Source organism: Macrotis lagotis, chromosome 1 (assembly GCF_037893015.1).
Source record: "Macrotis lagotis isolate mMagLag1 chromosome 1, bilby.v1.9.chrom.fasta, whole genome shotgun sequence".
NCBI classification, from domain to species: domain Eukaryota; kingdom Metazoa; phylum Chordata; class Mammalia; order Peramelemorphia; family Peramelidae; genus Macrotis; species Macrotis lagotis.
The window spans coordinates 482,868,069-482,889,382 of NC_133658.1; the positions used below are offsets into that span (position 1 = coordinate 482,868,069).

The 21,314-nt window shown below is 33.1% G+C and overlaps 1 protein-coding gene across 1 annotated transcript in view; it reads right to left on the reverse strand.

Annotated features, from left to right (window-relative positions):
* Positions 1 to 11,897: 11,897 nt before the first annotated feature.
* The window catches only part of GABRA5 (gamma-aminobutyric acid type A receptor subunit alpha5), a 104,139-nt gene continuing 94,722 nt past the window's right edge, over positions 11,898 to 21,314 (reverse strand). Inside the window, exons 7-9 of the mRNA XM_074231964.1 lie at positions 20,449 to 20,601; positions 14,612 to 14,823; positions 11,898 to 12,200 (exon numbers count right to left, since the gene is read on the reverse strand). Of these exons, the coding sequence (XP_074088065.1) occupies positions 11,898 to 12,200; positions 14,612 to 14,823; positions 20,449 to 20,601 (668 nt within the window). The remainder of the gene's footprint in view (positions 12,201 to 14,611; positions 14,824 to 20,448; positions 20,602 to 21,314) is intronic.

The window sequence follows — 21,314 nt, forward strand, 5'->3', positions numbered from 1 at the left end:
ATTCTTCTCCTCAATAACTTTTTGAACTGTTTTATCCATTTGACCTAAGCTGGTTTTTAGCGTGCTATTTTCTTCAGCATTTTTTTGGATTTCCTTGACTAAGCTGCTGACTTCATTTTCATGTTTTTCCTGCATCTCTCTCCTTTCTTTTCCCAGTTTTTCTTCTAACTCCCTCATTTGATTTTCAAAGTCTTTTTTGAGCTCTATCATAGCCTGAGCCCAATTTCTGTTTTTCTTGGAGTCTTTAGATGTAAGAGCTTGTGCTTCCTCCTCTTCAGACTGAGTATTTTGATCCTTCTTGGGCTCATTTGCAAAATATTTCTCAATGGTCTTCCTCTTGTTTCTTTGTTTGTTCATTTTCCCAGCCTAAGCCTGTTTTTTGGGGGTGCTTCCTGAGCTTTTGGGACACTCCCACAAGGGTCTCAGTGTGTGAGGCTCTGTCCTCCCTCTTTGTCTGTGAATGACCATAAGTGGCCCCCTCTGCCATGGGACTGAGGTGGGGGGGGGCCCTGCTGTTCTTTGGGGGCCCTAGACTGCAATCAGGATCTGAATGTGGTCAGAGCTCCAGAGTCCTGTTCCAGGGGCAGAGGACAGAGCTCTGCAGTCTCTCTTCATTCCCCTCCCTCAGCTCAATGGGCTCATGCCCTGGAGGCTCCTGCTTATGGGCTCCACCTGCTTCTGTTTCCTGGTCTAGGCTGCTGAAAGACCAGGCTGCTGGCTTTGTGCCCTGAGGGCTGGGCTCCATGTCCTCACTCTGGTAGAGGTCCCCCATTGCTCCCCCTCTCCATGCAGGTGCTCCCCGGGGTGCAGCCCAGGAGACTCCTCCGCTGCTGTGAGCTGAGGCTCCCAGTGCCCTGGGGCTGCCTCTGGGAGGCTGAGGTTCTTTGGCTCTGGCGGGCCACCCCTCTTCCAGGCCGCCCCTCCGGCCCCGGGGAGCAGAGCCTTTCTGCTCTTTTCCAGGTTACCTTGAGTAGGAGAACTTGCCCCACTGGGTCCCTTTGTGGGTTATGTCTCTCGAAAGTTTAGTTAGAGTCCTTAGTTTATGAGTTTTTATAAGAGAGCTCCTAAGACTTGATCCCTTCATGTGGCCATCTTGGCTCCGCCCCCTGTGCTCAATTTTTATCAAATAGAATTGAAGATAATTCTTGCAGTGTGTCAATTGTAAAATATTATAAAAATGTAAGATATTACTAGCTGGTGGTTATCTTTCAGTTGAATAGGCATTTTTCAGATAAAGAAATTAATGTTATCTCTAAGCATATGAAGTTGTCCTTAAAATAAACTTTTATAAGAGAAATGCAAATTAAAACAACTTGATATACCACCACACAGCTATCAGATTGGCTAAATGACAAAAAAGGAGAATGATAAATATTGAAGAGAATGTAGGAAAATTGGGACACTAATGAACTGATAGTGGATTTGTGAACTGATCCAACCATTATGGAGAACAATTTGAAAGTATGCCCAAAGGATAAACTGTGCATACCTTTTGCTCCACTAATACTACTACTACTACTAGGTCTTTATTCCGAAGTCATCACACACAAAAAAGAGAAAAAGATGTACTTATGCAAAAATATTTAAAACAGCCCTTTATACAATGGCAAAATATTGTTTAATCAAAGGGATTGTCCATTAGTTGGGAAATGGCTGAACAAGCTGTGGTATATGAATAGAAATGGTATATGAATGGAATAGAATGCTACTATGCATTCAGAAAGGGAGATTTCAGCAAAGTGAAATGACCAGAACCAGTAAAATAATGTATATACAGTATCAGTGACATTGTATGATGATCAGCTGTGAATGGCCCAGCTCTTCTCAGCAACACAATGTTCCAAAAGCAGTAAAAAGGATTCACAAAAGAAAATTCAATATATATCCAGATAAAGAACTGATGGAGGGCGGCTAGGTAGTGTAGTGGATAAAGCACCGGCCTTGGAGTCAGGAGTACCTGGGTTCAAATCCGGTTTCAGACACTTAAAAATTACCTAGCTGTGTGGCCTTGGGCAAGCCACTTAACCCTGTTTGCCTTGCAAAATAATCTAAAAAAAAAAAAAGAAAAAAGAACTGATGGACTTCAAATACTTATGAAAATATATGGGGTTTTTTTCCAGTTGCTTTATTCTTGCTCATTTTTTTTTAATTTTGATTTATTTCTTCTTTCACAACTGTAACTAATATGGAAACATGTTTTACAGATATAAACTATATCAAACTGCCTACCATTTGCAGAAGAGGGAAGAAGGAGGGGAAGGAAAGGAGGGAGGGAGAAAAACTTGAAACTAAATATCTAAATGAATGCAAATGAAAGCAAAGTAAAATGAAAACAAAATTTTTCACCATATGTATTTGGGAAAAATAAAAATATATTTTATAAAAAATTAAAATAACAAACAAGCAGGAGATCAGAGCTAGGAAAGCTATTTAATTTTCATTAAACATATATATATATATAGTTTATGTCTCAAAACTGTATAAATGCAGAGAGTTAATATTCAAACTTGGAATAACTCAGTATGACTGAGAGTTTACTGCACATAAGGGCTGAATTTAAATAGGAAATCATTGCAAACTAGCAGGTATAAAAATGACTCCTCAGTAAGTGCAAGGATCAACCCAGAGAAATTTTATATATATATGGAAACATGTTTTACAGATATAAACTATATCAAACTGCCTACCATTTGCAGATGAGGGAAGAAGAAGGAGGGGAAGGAAAGGAGGGATGGAGAAAAACTTGCATCTAAAAATCCAAATTAATGCAAATGAAAGCAAGGTAAAATGAAAGCAAAATTTTTCACATATGTAATTGGAAAAAATAAAAATATATTTTATAAAATTAAAAATAACAAACAAGCAGGAGATCAGAGCTAGAAAAGCTATTTAATTTTCATTAAATATATACATATATATAGTTTATGTCTCAAAACCGTATAAATGCAGAGAGTTAATATTCAAACTTGGAATAACTCAGTGTGACTGAGAGTTTACTGCACATAAGGGCTGAACTTAAATAGGAAATCATTGCAAACTAACATGTATAAAAATGACTCCTCGATAAGTGCAAGGATCAACCCATAGAAATATATATATATATATGTATATATTTGTATATTATATATATATAATATATATTATATATATTTATGTATTGATATTAGAACTAAAACATTTCTCTAAAATACTTTATTAAGCTAATATGGAAAGAATGTACCTTCTAAGGGTTGTAATTCAAGGAGGTAAAACAAATTAATAGTTTCTGATGGAAATGTGGAAAATGTTAGTTTTTTTCTTTCATGAAAAAAGGCAGGATGCATCAAAAATAGGAAGTGTATAATTCTCAGATCATTCTAAAATTATACATACAATTAAAATTAATATTACAAATAACAATTTTTGTGGAAGACTAAAGAATGGTGATCAATTAAATGACCAAATATGATAATAGAGGAACGACAATGAAGAGTTTTATCCTCCGCAAAAAGAGAAAATTGATGGACTCAAATTAAATTTTTAGAATAAAGTCAAATGGAAACTTAATTTGTTGAACTAAGTTTATTTTTTGCTAGTAATTTGTTTTTCTTTCTTTTTCAAAATTTTCATGAAGTAAGGTAATAGAATTAGGATGTCATGATAGTGTTTTCAAAAATTAATTGAAAGAAAAATAGGGCCATTGAAGCAAAAAGAAGAGAGTAATAGGAATGAGACATAGACAAGCAGGACAATTTTGAACGTTATATATTGAATTTATTATGCATTTAAAATTTAAAAATAAAACTATGTAAATTAATGATTTATACTTTCATACACAATCTTCTTTTTCTTTCCTACATTGTATATGTTTAAGGGGATCAGATTAACCAATGGATAGTTAATCCTTAGTGAATGCACAATATATACTCTCACATATTTATGTGGAATTTTGATGTGGGCTTCAGGCAGTGTGTAATGGAGTGGGCCTTCTGCTCTCCACACAAAAGGTCTAAGGGAGTTTCCCAGTTGTTAATTGTTTTACAAAATAACAAAAGGTCTCTTAATTGTATTCTTTGCCAGAACTGAATGTGCATAAAAAGTAGAACAGAAAAAAAAAACATTTTCTCTTTTGAAGGGTTTTCAAGTGAAGAGGAAGAATTCTGTTTGACCTCCCGCAGAACACATAGCAGCTATGGCCACCATTAGTTCAAAATACATCATCCTGATCTTTTTTTTCCCTCTGTGCACTCTTTTCTTTACTATCTCAGGGGAAAAAATCTGAGACATTAAAGGGGCATGTTATGAGATTGAGAGCTTCAAAATATGGGAAGAACCATAGAGGACCTACAACTAAAGTTAATTGAAGAATATGACTTGTAGCCATAGCATTTAAAAATCTGGTGAGGAGTCAATCCTGGGGAGTAGGAAGCCCTTCTGATCCAACCTCAAAACAGAAAAAAAACATGATTTTTAGAAAGAGAATGACACCTCATTCATTGGCTACACCAAACTCACAAATGAACTTGATGGGAGTAATGCTTGTCACTACTATAAGTGTTAAGGTTCACTTTCCCAAGGACAGCAGTGGCAGAAAAATGTGTGTTCCTGATATAGAAGGTACTGTATTTTAACTCTTGATATAACTTTTCAGTAAACTTCCATTTTTTTATTTTTTAACATAGAATGTTTCATGAATGTGTGTGTATCCTTGCACAGAACTGTCCCAAATTCAGTTGAACATTAGTTAATTAAAATTACTGAAAAGAATGCTAAGTGTGTCTTTGGAAGAAAAAGTGATATTATTAATTGGCTATCAGAATATTGTGAATACAGAAACTGATACTCAATTTGGGAAACACTTTTGATGGAGAGTTGAGGAAGGAATATTAGAAAAATTGACCTCAACCCCTCAGGGTTACTTCTAGGACCATGAGAGGAATAAATAATTGTCAAAGTTTTTGTGCTACATATAGAAATTCTTATTTTATTGTTTTTTTAAATGTTCAGAATAAAATTCAAATATACAAAAACAAATAATCTCATAGAATATAGCTAAAAAGGTTTTTATCTGACTTGAAACTGAACCAGTGCACTGGTGCCTTTCAAACACTAAAACTATTCTCTCTGTAGAAAGAAAAGAGATGCTTTGACTAGTGTCTATATAGTGAATTTTATTAATGCTGTCTGTGCCACACAAATCTGTATATAATGCAGATACTAAATTCAAATGTGAAATAAAATCATCTTGGAGGTTTTCCTTTTGGCTTCCATAGGAAAACTGCACTTCTTGTTTACTTCCCACAACAGAATTTCACTAAATTCAAGAGATTTTTTTCTTTTAAAGATTTAAAAAATTATAATAAAATATTGGTATCTTTTGCTTTTATATCAAATTTCTCCTGAAGCTCTCTTTATTCTGCAAGTCAGAGAACTATCCCTTAAAACAAAGAATTATTTTATTAAGTAATTAAAAGAACAGGAAAAAAATTCAGAAAATCCACTCAACTAATCAAAAAAATCTGAATTATTTATAGACTTTGTCCTTTGTAAAACAATAGGTTAAAGTTTTTCATATCTTTGTAGCTAAACTTGATCTTCATAATTTCAAGAGGATTTGGTTACAATTGTTTTGTTTATTGTTTTTTCTATTAATCTCATCAGTAATTTTATATATATATATATATATATATATATATATATAGTTTTCTAATCCTGTTTACTTCACTTTTCTTCAGTTCATGTCTTTCTATGCTAATGATCCTTATTTCTTACACTAATCCAATTAATGTATGCAACAATTTGCTTCATAGTTCTTTAGTCAATAAACATCTACTTTGTTTTCATTTCTTTATTATCTCAAAAAGTACCACTATAAATATTTTGTGTATATATATATATATATATATATATATAGAGAGAGAGAGAGAGAGAGAGAGAGAGAGAGAGAGAGAGAGAGAGAGAGAGTCTTTCTTTTTTCAAGTGACAATTTTAAATTACATAACTACCCATGGAATCTTTTTTTTTTTAGGCTTTTGCAAGGCAAATGGGGCTAAGTGGCTTGCCCAAGGCTACACAGCCAGGTATTATTAAGTGTTTGAGACCAGATTTGAACCCAGGTACTCCTGACTCCAGGACTGGTGCTTTATCCACTGGGTCATCTAGCTGCCCCCAGCCATGGAATCTTAAAGAGAATTTCCCAAAACTCTTGATATGAACCTCAAAGAGCTGAGAGGGAATTTAGAGATAATATAATCTGGCCCTTTTATTGTATGGTTGATGAAGCTGAGACATGGATAGAGGAAATGGTTTACCCAAAATTACACAGCTAATGACAAAGATATATGTGAAAACAGCTTTGAATTCTCCACCTCTAGCACTCTTTACAATACATTTTACTGCCTCTCTATTAAACATTGTTATTTATATTTTGTAAATTAAAATAAATTTGATTTAAAATGCTAAATATCTCTCATATTTAATGAATAAAATTATTTAGTCTTGAATAGGTGAATGAACGTTATGTATAAATATACTAATACATTTCAATCTTTGTTTGAATAAAATATTATTAATCTGAAAGACACTGATCATTCAATTAGAATAAACATCTAAATCTACTTGCATGTGTTTATATGCCCCACATGTTTACAAGCTGCTTTATTGAAAGAGCAGAACAGTATAAGATCAGAATTTGGTTTTAATTTTAAATTATTTTTTGACATTTAAAATATAATGGCTACTGATGGGAAATAATACTTTTAATTTATTCAGTGAATATTCTTTGAAATTTGTTTGTTATCCTTAGGAAAAACACTAATTTTAGTCTTAGGTTATATGCCAAGTTGAATATTCAGATTAAAAACAACAATATTATCCCTGGCTTGATTTCACAATCAATAACTATCTGGACATCTAGATGGCACAATGGATAGAGTGCCAGATCTAGAGCCAGAAAGACTCATCTTCCTGAGTCCAAATCTTTTCTCAGATATTTATTAGCCTTCTGACCTTGAGCAAACTCTGTTTGCCTAAGTTCCTCTACTGTATTATTATCGGAAGAAGGACATGATAATTCCCCCCAAGTCTTTGACTAGAAAACCCCAAACAGTGTATACAAAGAGTGTGGCATAACTGAAACTACTCAATAACAAAAGTAACCTCTCTCCTCTGAGGAGGGAGCTGAATATCAGGGAAGGTGGTGGAGAGTGGGGCAGGAAGGATGAAGAGATCTCTGCAGGGCAATTTGGAGTTAATTGGGGCTGATCCATTTCCCTTTTCATGAAAGAGGGACAATAGCTTATCTATGCTTAGAATATACTCCAACACTTAACTCTGAGTTGTGTATGCAAAATAGTTTTTTTACATTATCCCCCTGGTCAGAGGTCTTTGTTTTGCAAATCTTTCCCATTCCCTCTTGAAGTCCATACAAAGTAACTTGCATCAGCTAGCTCTGCTGCCAAGAGGAAAGTGCTAAATAGAATATAAAAAGGGTAGAATAGTCTCTATGCACTCAAAAGACAGTAATTTAGGTGAATAGTATACACACTATCCTCTACCAGGAAAAGAAAAGATAAACAGTTTTACATTACAGAATAAAGTTGAAAACAAAGATAAGAGTAAACACTTCAGGCTAAAAGTATTACTTCAAGTTCCTTAGGAGATATTTCTGGGACTTTAAAAAGGAACAATAGAATGTTTAAACAGGTTGGAAATCTCTAACTTAGTGAGGCTAAAAAAGTATGCTTCTGCCAGCTGAAGATCAATGTATGGATCAGTTGCTCAGGGGTGTATCCTAAAAAGGGTCACTAATCTGTTAGATGAAACTGAACTATGAGAAACTAAATTATAGCGAGGAATCCATCACTTTTACTGAGAACAGAGCATTAATATAGTGTAGCACTAGAACTCTAATTGGAAATAGTAATGGGAAGACTGTTACTGGAGAAAGAACAAGAGCAGTATGACATAGAGTCAAGTTTATTAGTCAGCAAACATTAATTAATTATTTTCTATGTGCCAGAATTGGCAAAAAGAAATTCAGGAGGAATTCACCAATGAGAAAAGGGGACATCAGGGGAAGAGGGAGAAAATAGATGAAACATGTTGGGAAAGTCCAGTAAATATGTCTTTAATGTAATAATGCTCTCTATTCTAGAGAGCAACCTGGAACTCTTCCTAAAGAACAATAAAACTGATTTTGTTCCTTTGACCCAGCAATACCAATACTGGATGCATATGCAAAAGAAATAACAAGAAATGGGAAAAATCTCAATATCAAAAATATTTATAGCAGTTTTTTTGTAGTGGCAAAGAATTGGGAATTGAGAGGATGTGCATCAATTGTGGAATCGCTGAACAAGTTATGGTAAATGATTGTTATGGAGTACTATTGTTGTATAAGAAATGATGAGTGGTCAGATTTTAGAGAAGCATGGGAAGAATTACATGAACTTATTTTGAGTGAAGGGAGAAGAACGAATAGAATATTGTACACATTAACAACTGATGGATGAAACTACTCTTGGCAGTTCAGATTTTAAGGACAACACTGAGACCTATTTTGGACAATGCCCAAAACAAGTGCAAATCTAGAAGAGAAAATACCCACAGAATCTGAATGTATATTATGTTCATTTTGAAAAAAAAAAACCTCCTCTTTATGTTTTTCTGTCCTTTTTCAAGAATTTTCCCCCTTAGTTCTAAATTCCTCTCTCCAGTATGGCATACCTACTTATGCTAATTTTAAAAGTGATTTGAACTATCCAAGTTATTAGAAAACAGAAGCCCTCTAGAGGAATAGAGATGCTCTTAACTTGATACAAATTTAATGTGTTTTTTCCTTTTTCTTTTACACTGTAACTACAATTGGTGCACTGTTTTGAATCTTGAAGAGCCTACATATTTCTAAAGTTATTGTTGTTGTTTGGTCATTTTTAGCTGTGTTTGACTGTGACTTCTTTGGGATTTCTTTTGACAGAAATAGTTAAATGGTTTGCTGTTTCCTTCTCCAACTGAGAAAAGGAAACTGAGGCAAAAAGGGTTAAGTGATCTGATTAGGTTTAATATTTAACCTTAGAGGAATGCCAGAAAATAAATTTGCCCAAAACCACTTGGGGAGGGAATATAAACCCTAAGTAAGAATGATTCAAAGTAAGCTCAGGCCATCTTTGAATACTAAGTTCCCCATCCTTGGAATGGAATTCAAAAATGAAAGGTGAAATAAGGAAATTAGAGGTCAATTAATTAACCTCTTAACTTCAACTTTTAAAAGCTTTTAAAATTAAAAGCAAATTTCTCAGTATGTATAATATGTGAAGAATAAAACCCCTAGAATTAAAATGACTTAAAGCCAGATTTACAGATTTTGTGACCAGAATTCTTTTTACCACAGGAAACTAAGCAGAGACTAGTTGACTACTCATTGCCATTGTTGTCTAAGTTCCCTACTAGAAGTGTCCAGGCTAAATCAGATTAAAAGTGGAAAATATTTAACAAAACAAATAAAAGCCCAAAACAAAGAATGTTAATTTGTAGTTTTCTAAGACAGGTACAACCCATATGAATTCCTTTACTGGTGAGTGACCACCATTCCTTCCCTTTTCTATTTGAAAATGAAACTACTTAACACAATCATTTATGACAAAATATAGATTGTATTAAATTATTTCTAAGATCTCTTATGACTTTTAGATTCCCTAATTGTTCTTGTATTCTTAGCTGTATTTATACTATTAGAACCTTGAATAAAGTCAATGCTCCTTTGTTAAAATAACAAGAAAACCCTCAAAAACATCATAAAAATGAAAATAACAAAGGAAGGGTGGAAATTCTTTACTTCAATGATGCAAGTTCACTCTTTTCATTGCTACAGATAACTGAGATCTAATTATTACATACTGTTGTAAATTCTACAATTTCATCTTTTTAAAGAAGGGCTGGAAGTATCCAATATCCAATGGCTACAGTCAGGATAGTAAAACCCATTATAAATTGTCTCATTATAATATGGATTCAACTATAATGTTCAAATTACATCTTTGAGGTACACAGGGGGATATAATAAGTGGTTCTCATTCATAAGATGATATTGCAAACAGTAACACAGTTTTATTTTAGTCCCAAGTAATTGAATATTCCAAAGATTTGTGAGTTCATAAGCCTGAACTCTATTTACCTATTTAGATTGCATTTGTTTTAACATACTAGCTTTTTATTCTCAAGAGTTTCTGGGATCTGAATATTGACCCTGTGACCAGTCTAATGGCAAATATCTCTAATTTATCTAGGTTATTATTTAAACAAAAGACAAAACCATTCCATGAGTGGGTCTGTGAATTTTTTTCCAACATGAGAATTTAAATGGGCCTTTATAGGGATAAGAATTTCTTTGTCTTCATTTTTTTATGCCACCAGTTAAAAAAATGATTACTTCTACTATACTATTTGTCAAACAGAAGCAGAACTACCATATATGTTGAACTAAGTTAAGAAATAGAAAAGATCACAGCTGAAAGTTTCTCACAATGTCCTCCTATCATATAATAATTTTTCTATATTAACATGAAAAGAAAATGAACTAAGGGTTGTAAATGGTGTCCATAAATGACCTGGTGAAAGTCTCATAATATGTATGGCTCTGCCTCCTTTAAGGAATTATCAACCAGAATTCTGCATAATACAGGGAATGAATGAAAGAAATTATGGGCAGCACTATTTTTCTAGGAACAATGGGGAAAATCATCTTTCATTTCTAGACTTTGGTGGGCTTATATGAGTTTCAACTCCAACTCTGGAAAACTATTCTTGTTCCCAAGCATCATAATTGTTGAAATAAAAACGAAGACCCAAAGAAATAAAGATGACCTGACAACAATTTGTCAAGCTATTTATTGGATGAATTTTCTCCATGAATTTGTTTTAAAAAATAACTCCAGCAAAATCTTAATGTTTGCCTATAAAAGATGACATTTTACCCACAAGAGTAGAATTTTTTATTTAATAAACATTTAAGATTAATTTACAAAAGCTACTAGAGCAATGAATCAGTCATGAATTACTTACAAGGCAAGAAAATTGAAAGTAACTAATTACAGATTCTCACCACTGAAGCAAAACACACTGGCAGCAGCGAGGAGATGGTACTTCTCAGATACATTTAATACATGGACCAAGATTCCAGTGTCATCTCTGAACCATTTTTTCATGCTTATGTTTCACTTCTTTTCTGTGCTACTTATTTTGGTTAGTGGGTGATTTTTCCCCCAAGAGAAATTTATCCAGAGTTGTTTGTTTTGGGGAGAATATTCTGTTAATCTAACATATTTCTTCATTAAAGTTTGTCTGCATAAATATTTTCTTATTTATTTCTTGAGCTCATGCAGTACTTTTTAAATTTTAGAACAAAGAGTGAAAATTAACAAATGCAATTTATTCTGTATGTGAAAGCTCATGGTTTCCTTAAAATGAAAATTATATTCTTTACAATCTTTATGACCTGGATTTTTGGTCAGGCAAAAGTCATGGAACAATTCCTAAAATATTTTATCATCTGGGAAATTTAGTATGAATTGTTACTTGAAGTATAAAAAACATTGGTATGTAATACTTGGAGCAGTTAAAAAATATAGCTTGTCTTGTTTGTAAACTAGCAATGTAAGACCCTGAACAGTTGGATGGTATTCAGCATCTTCTGACCTTCTAGAATATTATGTAGCCGCCATTGTCAATGTCACTTTTTTGAAATATCTGAGGTTACATGTAAAAAGAATCAAGGCAATATTATTTGTACATATCATTAAACATGCAAAAATTTCCTGAAAGGTGTTGCCCAAATATCAAAAGTCTTGTAGAGCTCAAATTTCTCCTTGGTATCCTTTTGTTGGAAGTATGGCTCTCATAAGGTTTGGGAGTCCTGAAACTTATTTTGGAGGAGTGGCTCCTTTAATAACTGGTTCCCTATTCAAATATGTTGCCCAGTAGACTAAGTTGAAAGTGCCAAACAGGACTGGGAAAACAATACGGGACATTTTGTCAATCTTACTGATGCTATTATAAGTTTTTTTACTTTCAGGAGGCTTCTCCTCTGCAGGTTTCACTGGAACTGGAGCTGCATTTGAAATGCCTGAGGGAGTTGGATCCTTTGGAATATTTGGTGGATGGGTCATCTTTCCAGTATTATAAGCATTTGTTGATTTATTCATGAATATTTCACGCTCTTTTTTCTGCAAAATACAGTAAAAAAAAAAAAGGTTGAGATCATGTTGCTTATACCATATTTGAAAGTACAGGGTATGAAAGGTGAACCAGCTGTAATTATCTCCTTCCTCCCATTGCCAATAGAATTGTCAAAATGTGTTAAAATACTATCAGACAGATATTTTTTAATATTTAAGAAAATGTTTGTGAAATGATTAAATTGCCAGACTATCTCACATACACAAACACATACATACTCCTCAGTATTTACTAATGACTTGGATTTTAATTCCTATTGTCATATAATTATCTATTATTTCAGCAAATCATAATGTTTCATCATAAATCTTACGAAAGATAAGATATTATGGAAAGAAAGGAAGGAAGGAAGGAAGGAAGGAAGGAAGGAAGGAAGGAAGGAAGGAAGGAAGGAAGGAAGGAAGGAAGGTAGAGAGGGAAGGAGGGGTTGGAGAGGGAGGGAGAGGGGAAAGTTAGCTTTAGGTACTTAAGTTGACTGGTTGTCAACAATCCCATGGACTCATTACTGCCTGTAAAGGAAAATGGCAAAAGATAGAGTCCTCTTCTTTCTATAAAATAAGAAATTTGAATTTCATGATCTCTAAAAAGAAGAAACAGAGGATTAGGAAGGCAGTGATTAAACCCAAGACATAGAACTTCAAATTTACCTTGAAAGTCTACCTCTTATTGCCTGTTTTTCTTCCCTACGTAAATTTATATATATAGAACATTGATTAACTATTTGCTTTGTGTTAAGCTAATTCCTAGGGGATACAGAAATAAGGAAAAAAACCAGTCCTCTTAATGAATTTATATTCTAATGTGAAAAATTTGTAACAAATTAAAACAATATAATTTATTACAAATTAACTTAGTACTATCATCACTTTATTGGTTCAATTCTGCACAACTATTAGATATGCAAAATCTCATAAAAATAATCTTGCTTGATAGTTTATTGGTATAAAGCTCTCTTTAAAGGAGAGAAGTGAAGTTTCATCTTGTTATTCATCATTATTTAAAAAGGATGAAGGTATCCTATTTCCAAAAACTTTTATATTACAGACATATTTTATAATAAAAAATAAATATTGCACTCAGTATTATCCAATATTTTGTGAAATATATCCTCACTTATCATCTGTGTCTCTCAAATTATGTGTTCCTTCATCAAATGGATGGGACTACTATTATTTTAAACTTCCTTTGGATCTTATTAACTTGTGCAATCCATTACATATTTCATTAGTCTGATGTTACATTCTTTGTAAATAAATTAATCCAAGAAATTAGAGGTTTTATGAAATTGATACCTTCTGTAAAGTTAAACAATTGGAAATGATTAGTACTAAAGAATCATCACAAGGCTGTTATCTTAATTATCCACAAAAATTGAATCATGAATATTTGAATACACATCTTTATCCATAAACTTTATTTAGTCCATTAATTTGAGCCTCTTTTACTAGCAAATCTCTGTTCAGAGTTGTATCAAATAGCCACACTGACATGAGCTATATTTAAATACAATTGTGGGTGACAGAAACTTGGATGGTCAGTCTTCCATTTCACTTGCCTTTATGATTTATTTTCTTTTTTCTCACTAGCATTCAACTAGTAAGGACCCATTTCACCTAAACATGAGAAAATGTAATAACTCATTAATCAGTCTTATTTTTTCTAGTCTATAACTCTAGATCATCTTTGTGCCACTACTAGGTTAATATTAAACATTGTTTTCATCATATCTGCTAAAAAATCCAAATGGCCAGAGACATGTGCTTCAATTATGCCAAGATCCTTACTATCCTCTTCCCCAAACATGCAATATGCTCATACTCATTAGGATATCCTCTATGTCCCTCACTAACTTGTAGGTTTGTATGTGTGTCTGTGTTTGTGTGTGTGTATACACAGTTTCTGTCTCTGTCTCTCTTTTGTCTGTCTCTCTCTTCTCTCTGTCTCTGTCTCTGTCTCTGTATCTGTCTCTGTCTCTTTCTCTCTCTCTCTCTCTCTCTCTCTCTCTGCCTCTCTATCTCTGTGTCTCTGGTTCTATCTCTCTGTCTCTGTTTTCTGTCTATCTCTGTGTTTGTCTTCCTCTCTCTATTTGTTTCTGCCAGTCTGTCTCTCTGTGTCTCTGACTCTGCATCTTTCTCTCTATTTTTGTCTCTCTGTTTCTCCCTCTGTCTCTTTCTTTCATCTCCTACTTCTCTTTGAGGCCCAGTTCATTCTTAAGTCTTCCCTAACAATGAACATCGATCTAATATGAGTAGCATAAAGTGTTAAATGAAACAAAAGCAGAAGAAGAGAGGAGAAATAGTGGGCTTGGGTAATCCATAAATGAGTCAATTTCTAAATCATTCTGATCTAGTAGTAGATAAAACACATGTAGTAAAAAGGAAAAAATAAAAATAAGCACCTTGTTTTTAGCTGCTTCCTGAGCTTTTTTGCCATCCCATGCCCAGCTTCTCTTTGTAAAATAGTTCACTGTTGCAAATTCGATCAATGCAGAAAACACAAAGGCATAGCACACAGCTATGAACCAGTCCATTGCTGTTGCATAAGCAACTTTGGGCAGAGAGTTTCGGGCACTGATGCTCAAGGTTGTCATTGTCAACACTGTAGTTACTCCTTTGGTCAGAAATACCAGACAAAGAAGATGGGAGGAAAGGAAATAAATTAGTATCAGCACCTTGAACCCTCTGGAGAAAAATAACATAAAATCCAACTACTATTAAATAAATCAATAAATGAATTAATGTGATCCATATCCCTTGGAACTGGAGTCATCTTAATTAGTGCTATATAAAACTTAGAGGATGATGATAATAAATTCATAGAATTATCATCAATACAACATACAAAGGTTAATTTCCCTTTATAAAGTGGAAAAGATCAATGGTCAATTTAACAGCACAGGTGCATTTTATTTTTAAATATTTTAAATACTAGTTAAATCTGCCTACCTATGAGACAAAGTTGGAGAGAAGAGACTGATTGAACCATATTTTTTATCTGCCCTGGCCCTTCATTTTCTCAAAAATAGAATACTAGACTTCTGTAAGATTGCATTAATATTTATTTTTTAAATTCAGAATAAAATAATTGGAAAAATAACGTTACAAAAGGTGATACTTAGCATCCTCTCTGGATTTGGAGGATAATAGTTATTCAACTTCAGAGTCACTAAACTGCCCACTGATAGGTATTATTCATTGAATTTTTGGATTATATGAAATTGGATAGTATCCCAATCAATGACTTTTGAAGAGTTCACGTAGTGTTATTGACCTTAAAGAGTGTAAAGTCCTCCTGAAATAACCCTTCCCTTATACATTTTGTTTTCATACTTCCACTAAATCCAATTGAATAAGAGAATCTGGAAAATATATGGCAGAGAAAGAAGCACATTACTTGAACTTTCCAAATCATGGAGGAGAAAATGTCCTATGCCACCATGACAAAAGGGATCTTAATAGCCTCTAAGATAAAACACACAAGAAAAATACCATCTTTGCAAGTTTCTTGAAAGAGCAAATAGGCAATTAAACTAGAACCTCAAAGACAACAAAATAGAGATAGGGAGTCAGAAAGCAGACTTTCTTCCTTCTAGACAAAGATCTCCTGTAGCCATGACATGAAAGGGAAGTCATGTATTAACTATATTCATTTTATCTGACTTTGCAACACTGTATGAGGTTATTGAAATGAAACATATTTTAATATTTTAATATCCAATAGTATACAGGATGAAACTCTTAAAGACTTATTGTGTTGTTTAAGTATATCAAATGATGCATCCTTTGTTCTCATACAATATTTCATTAATTTTTTTGATGAATACTTAAAAGATACATTAGCATTTTAAAGTTGAGAAGATATTTAAAGAACACGTAGTACAAGAATTTCATTTTACAAATGAAGAAACGGGGGGCCAAGAGTAGAAAGAGAATTATCTAAAGTTCCTGGAGCTAGTCACTGGCAGAACTAAGTCTTGACTCAAATTAATGAGAGGGGAAAGGGTATCTGCTTGAAAATATAATTCTAATTTTATTGTTGTTGTTTTGTTGATTATACATTTCTGTCCCTTCATAATCCCATTTTGGGTTTTCTTAGCATAGATACTGAAGTAGTTTGCCATTTTCTGCTCCACAAAGATTAAATAGCAAGTAAAAATAATGCCTTAGTAGTTCTAGTTCCTTTTCATTTTTTTTTTTTCAGTTTTTGCTAGGCAATGGGGTTAAGTGGCTTGCCCAAGGCCACACGGCTAGGTAATTATTAAGTGTCTGAGGCCGGATTTGAATTCAGGTACTCCTGACTCCAGGGCCAGTGCTCTGTCCACTGTGCCACCTAGCCACCCTTCTTTTTCATTTTAATTAAGAAATTAGATTCCCTAACTGGCTCAAACCTGTAGAACATAACTAAACACTCACTATGTAGCATAATGATGGAACACAATAATCACTTAATAAATGTTTATTGGTTTTAATTTGTTGCTAAAAATCAAAAATTGAGATCTTTAAATAGCTTTTATAAAGACCCAAGCACCTAGGTTTATCAAATTTAATCCTAAGGTTCCAGAAGTCTCCAGTTAGGTCCTAAATGTGAAATAGAAAAAGTGTTAAATTTGGAGCCAGAAGACCTAGATTTCAATTCTAGACATTCCTTTTTTTATTTATTTAACCTCTCTAAGCCTTAAGTATCTCATCTATAAAATGAAACAGTTTGAATAGATAATATTTAAGAAGCCTTCCAGAATTAAAGGCAGCTAAGTAGTACAGAGGAAAGAATATTAGGCCTGGTCTCAGACATTTACTAGCTATATGATCTTGATCAAGTTACTTAACTTTGTTGGCTCAGTTCATTTGCAAAATATGCTAGAGAAGGAAATGGGAAACCACTCCAGTATCTTTGCCAAGAAAGCTCCAAATGGGATCATGAAGAGTCATACATGACAAAAACAAAACCACTAAATCTATGATCCTATGATCTTCCATTAAAATAAAACTCTTGATACATTGAATTATTTGGTATTTTATTCCACAGAACAGTAAAGACGTCAGAATAGAAAGACTACTAGAAGGAAGAAAGAACAAGGGCAAGAATGAACCAGTTAATGGCCAAATCTCTGAGGAGCATATCTAAGAGGAAAAAAAGCATAAAATTGTATAGTATTTTATGACACAGTAGAATAGTGAGTGATTATGAGGATAACCTTGAAACAACCAGAAAATTTAAACTATAATCAATTATATTAAATTTCCTCTTTTTTTAAAAAAACAGGTATGAAACATTTAGAAACATTTAAAATAATTTACTTTTAAAATTTTACTTTTGGGGGCAGCTAGGTGGCTCAGTGGATAGAGCACCGGCCCTGAAGTCAGGCGTGCCTGAGTTCTAATTAGGTCTTGGACATTTAATAATTACCTAGCCGTGTGGCCTTGGGCAAACCACTTAACCACATTGCCTAGCAAAAACCTAAAAAAAAATACTTTTTAATTACTTTTAAAAAGGAAAAAATATGGCATTCCAAGAGGTATATTGTGGTTATTTAGTTAATTTTCTTTCTCTGTATTTTATAGTTATTTAAAATTGATTTTTAATTATTTTTGCAGTCTAACTATTCCCATAATGTTTCTTCTCTTTACTGTTCTAAGACAGGGTGGATATGAGAAACTGGAAGGTTTCTCCAGGGAAACTCCAGTTAATTCAGGGATTTTTCTGAAAGAAAAAATGAATTCTACACTCCATTTTGAGAGGGATCTTATTTTTGTCACCTTACATTTTCATTTTCCAGCAATTTTGGATAGTCTAAAGGTTTGTTATGATGTATTAAAAACCCCTGTATTCATATTTTTCCTAGTTCCTCAGTTTTCTAAAACTAATGTAACTGCATTTATTTAAAAGCTGAGTTTTGCACAAATTTAAATATTTCTGTGTATCTTAAGACATTCATGTTGTAATTGAAGATTTATCACATATAAAATTCAGTTTACAATTTCCCAAATTTTTGTATTTCATTAGATATATTACATTAGTTTTTCTATATACTTAATTGAATTCCATGAAGAAATATTCCTCACCATAAACATTCTTCTTATTACAGTTATTCCTTCCATATCATGAATTTCCCCATCAAAGTCAGCATAAGAACCTAAATGGGAATTTGGGGGAGTTTTGTGGAAGCTGAAGATAACATAAAGACCAATAAATGACCCACAGAGCCTACAACCAAATACTTAACTCAAATCTTGTAAGGTACTCTAAATACCTCATAGAAGTAAAAGAAAAAATTCAAATTTCTCTATGAAGATAGGACCAAAAAATTTTAGAATTTTCCAAATTGCCATGGCCCAACTGCCATGATATAGAAAGGATAGCTGTAATAGTTCCAGATAATTAAAATCATTGTATCTTAGAGTTAGATGGGACCTGGGGATCTTCTAATTTTTAAAATATATATTCCACCAGTCTAACCTCCCAAACAAAGCAGCAATCCTTTCTACAAGCATTCTTATTTCCTTAAGAAAGTGGAAAGGCAACATGATATAGTAAAAATATTGTTAATTTTCAAAGAAGAAAGATCTGATTCAGTTCACATCCAATCTTTGATGCATTATGATTACACTAGTGGGTTAGTCATTTAATTTCTCAGTGCCCCAGGTAACTTTCTAAGAATGGGTTAATAGATGATTATCAGGGGACATCCTGGAAAGACATTATATCACATTATACTAGTTTATATAATATCATTATATTGAAATAATTTCATTTATATATACATAAACATATAAATAATAAATTAATTTACATATATCTATGTAAAACTTTCATTGTGACAGCTAATATATGCATTTTATGCTTTTTATATCTGTATCATTCATGTCTTTTTTGGTGCAAGTAACCAGCTTAAAACTATGCTATTTTTAAAAACATTGCTTTCTGACAGAGGTAAAAATGAAAACTTCTAATAATTTATTTTTGACCTTAGTAATTTTATATGTTAACAGTTTGCTAGGACAAAATGTAATTATCAGCAGTAAAAAATAAGAAAAGTCTAATTCTATCAGAAGTAATGAAATTTGACAATTGAAACCAATATAAATTTATTAATCATTCATTATATGCAGAGATTTATTACATTGAGAGTGGTAATAAAATAGAGGACCAAAAATTAGGTTAATGGTTAGAAGTGATCTAAAAAATCATTTTTAGCATTGTATTACCTCCTTCTGTTCCATTCTGCCACCCTTACTGCAGAAGTAGATAACAGAGTAGAGGATCATTATTTTTTTCCTACTTCCCAACCCAAGAAGGAGAAAAAGGAGAAATGTTCCTGGAGATATCTTCTCAGAAATTACAGTGATATTGGCACTTCTCAGAAATGACAGTAATATTGCATAGTATAAATTGTACAATTTTACTTGGGTTGATGATCCCCAAACAGATTTAAGATAACCTTGGAATAGTGGGCAAAGACTTTTCAGCCTGGCAGAATTAGCCAAGACAGTCAAAGCCTACATGTACTGGACTCTCCTCCTTGGTGGAAAGATTGATTACTTGATCCTCTACTACTCATACAGGTTATGAACAAGAGTGTTCAGCAAAGGGTCTTCAGTCTTTGGATAGACCAGAGTTGTTAAGGTAACACTGAAATACTAAACATATTCCCAAGACAATATTCTTGAATTGAATATGTTATCACCTGTGTGATAAAGAACATTAAAAAAAATTCCCTTTTAGAACAAACTCCGTATTTGCCTAATTTTTTGTTTCTTTAGACATTGACTAACTGGAGGATCTTTAAAGAACAAGTAGTCCAGAAATTTCATTTTACAAATGAAGAACCTGAGTTCTTCCAGAGTAGAAAGGGAAATACCTAAAAGGTCTTGGAGCTAGTCACTGGTAGAACTAAGTCTTGACTCAAATTAATCAGAAAAGAAAAAAATCTCTGCTTGAAAATATAATTCTGATTTTATTGTTGTTTTGTTGATTAGACATTTCTGACCCTTCATGACCCCATTTTTGGGTTTTCTTGGCATAGTTACTGAGATGGTTTGCCATTTCCTTTTCCATAAAGATCAAATAGCAAGTAAAAAATAGAGGAAAATCCAATAGAGAAAAATCCTAAGTGGGGCAAATGTGTTCTCACCTGATTAAGAACACAACATAAAGCCTGAGAAAATTTAGATGAGAGAAGATCAATCAAGGACATGTTGTCCAATACCTTACAAAAACACAGATATATAAACTTACCAAAAACAGTTCTAGCAGGGACTGATTCTCTGTTCAGCCAAAATGACACCTGGGATAAGATCACTGTCATTATGCAGGGAAGGTAAGTCTGAATGACAAAGTAACCAATCTTTCTTTTCAAATGGAAATGTGCTGTCATTATTGTGTATTCACCTAAAAATTAAAAAAAAAAAGAAACACACACATAAACACATCGCCAGAAATTAGTAGCTAACCCCCTTATGGAAAGGACTAGAAACTTTAGAAAACAGTTTCTTCAGCTGGAATATTTGTGTAGGTTACAATGGAGGTGTTTAAAGAAGCTATTAATGAGCAAAGCAAAGTTGGTGTCACAGATTTTCAGTTTCATATGAAACAAAGTTTTTTTTGCTTACTTTTTTTGCTTACTTTTTTTTTAAGGAGAATGTGGGGAAAGGAGGTCCATCATAAAATGGTTAGAGGATAATGAACATTGTATAACATTTCACAACTGAAAAAAGCCAAAATACTTATAGCCAGAAGACTTTATAAAAGACAGAATTGATAACTTCAATTACAGGAGTCTTTTGTAATAGTAAATAGAGATCCTCAGAATTAGAAATACCTAATTTTGTCACTCTGGGTAGAGTGGTTAGCCTCTCAGGGCCTTCAGCAACTCTCTAAAGCTGTAAGTTTCAGGATTTTCAGATCATAGCTGGATAGGGGGGAGGGGTATGACCCAGATTTCCCCACTGGAATTTTTCTATGCTAACTCAGTCACAGGTTGCTGCTAGAGGAAAATTAAATAAAAATATTTTACAAAATTAGAAAATAATTGCAACCATAATTAAAAATATAATATTTAGAAATTTTCATAGTTTAAATATTACTGTTTTGAGATATTCAAA